Source organism: Crocodylus porosus, unplaced genomic scaffold (assembly GCF_001723895.1).
Source record: "Crocodylus porosus isolate Cpor-Errol unplaced genomic scaffold, CroPor_comp1, whole genome shotgun sequence".
NCBI lineage: Eukaryota > Metazoa > Chordata > Crocodylia > Crocodylidae > Crocodylus > Crocodylus porosus.
The window spans coordinates 3,578,805-3,580,925 of record NW_017728923.1 but is presented as its reverse complement, the minus strand read 5'-3'; the positions used below and the strand labels follow the sequence as shown (position 1 = coordinate 3,580,925).

General features: G+C 47.5%; 1 protein-coding gene across 2 annotated transcripts in view; it reads left to right on the top strand.

Annotated features, from left to right (window-relative positions):
• The window catches only part of PIGQ (phosphatidylinositol glycan anchor biosynthesis class Q), a 60,268-nt gene extending 58,448 nt beyond the window's left edge, over positions 1-1,820 (top strand). For both annotated transcript variants that reach the window (XM_019539966.1, XM_019539965.1), the window contains exon 11: positions 1,628-1,820. In XM_019539966.1, coding sequence (XP_019395511.1) covers positions 1,628-1,780 — 153 coding nt within the window. In that variant the 3' untranslated portion in view covers positions 1,781-1,820. The remainder of the gene's footprint in view (positions 1-1,627) is intronic.
• The last annotated feature ends 301 nt before the right edge of the window (positions 1,821-2,121 follow it).

Genomic DNA, 2,121 nt, shown 5'->3' with positions numbered 1-2,121 from the left:
AAAACACCACCTGAGCTCCCAGACCCCTAAGGCCCGCTCCCAAATCCCTGTAGCGCCTCATGACCTGGCTGGGGGTGCTCCAAGCCGTGTCATTGGTGCCCATGTGAATAAGGAGCATGGGATAGTGGTCTGTGGGCCGGAGGAGCTCTGGGATCCTCTCCACAATGTCTCGGATGCAGGCCCCCGGCTTCCTTGGCTGGTCTGTCTGCTAGAAAAGTATGCCCTGCCCCCTCCCTTTCCCAGCCTAAACTTCCTATGTCTTCCTGAGTCCCCTGTCCAGCTTCTTTAGTAACTCCATTGTTCAAACCCCATCTTAGCAAAGTGGACTTGTTTCTATAGGCTTCAGCCATCCCATTGTTCTCAGGAACTCCCATCAAAACTTAATAAATGTCCATCATTCCTGGTCTTATGAGATATGATGTAGCCTGACAGTTGATGGCTGACACTACATCAGCTGAGTCATTCAGTGAGACAGCCATGTCCTACCTCCACTTGGAATCTGTAAATTGTACATTGATATCCCAAGCATCACTTTCATGGGCAGCCTCTTTGTGTGACGTGTAGTAGATCGGGGGTGAGGGCACACAGCACAGTGGCAGACGGGGTAGGAAGCAAAGCAGCAAAGCAGGTACAGAGCACAAGGAAGAAGAAATCAGAACAGTGGGTCAGGAACAGAGTATGAGAGAGCAGAAAGCAGAGCAGCAGATTGGGCAGGGGAAGGGGTTTGTAGTGGCCTGGGGATGGTTCATGGCTAATTTGTGGCATGCCTGCCAAAAAGGTTGCCCCTCCCCCCACACACGCACACATACTATGCTAGGATATTAGTAGAAAGCAGCTACAAATAAGATGTAAATCCAATCAAAGAGAATTAATTTTATAATGTCATTGTATATTAATGTGAAATATGTGGTGGCCTGTATCCATCAGGACTCAGCACTCGGTTGACTAGGAGCTGAGTTTAGATAAAGTGCATTGCTGGGTCAGGGCCAGAGAGAGCACTCAGCAGCTTGCAAAATAGAGTCACTGAAGAAGATAGCTCACAGGCAGAGTCCGGAAAAGTATAAGAGAACACAAGAAAACATCTTTAAAAGGGCATTCAGTTGCTTACAGAACTACGGCTCTGTCTCTCCATTATTGCAGTCAACTAAAGGGCCATGGTTAAAGTGCCATGCCATTTTGATGTGCCGAGTGGGAGGGAGGGGGAAGGTGAGTTGGCAGTGCGCTCAAACCCCACTAACATTTTGGATCATGCCTCTGTTTCCTAGAGCCATGGAGGCACCAAATTTCTGGACTCAGTCTGCCCTTTGGATTCTGTCTCTATGGCATAAAGAGGGATGGAAGGTCTGGGCAGCCTCCACTCCTCCATATTCCTGTCTAGGTATATGCATCGAAGGTCTGGGTGACCTCTCAGACATACATCATGATCCAGAAGGATCAAAGGTTGCTAAATCATCTATGTTTCCTTACCTGTAAAATAAGGATGATAATACCTTCCTCAGGGATTTTGGGAGGATTAATTTGTTCATTCTTGGACAGCACACTGGGGCCTTGGATGCCAAATGTGAGTAATTCTTACCATTGTCAGTTTTCATTGCTACTTTCTCTCTTTCTTCTTCTCTACTTCCAGATAAACCCTCTGTCCTATGGCAGGGTGGTGCAGACATACAGGCTCCCAACCTACAGCTGTTACCCTAAGGATTCCTGGGGGTCTCTCTGCAAAAAGTTGTTCCTGGGAGAGCTAATCTACCCTTGGAAGCACAAAGGGGAGAAGCAGGACTAAACAGAAGGAAAGAAGCCGGCTGGGAAAGATGCAGCCAAAACGAGCATTTAATTCCGCAGCTCCTGGGCCAAAGATAGCATGGGGCCAGCAGCTGCCAGATCCTTGCTTCAGTCCTGAGTGGGAAGAGCTGAACTGTTAAAGAGGAAGTATTTTGTGTGTTCTCCTTCAAATTTCCTCTTCCTATTTGGTCTCGTTGGGCACCTATACATGTGCCTGATGCCTGCTCTGACACGTTCTAGTGAGTTCATTCTATTTAGTTCATTTTAATCACGTCTGCTGGAGCGTTCTAATTAGAATGCTTCAGCAACCTCACCATCTTGTATATTCAGTGTCCTTGCATT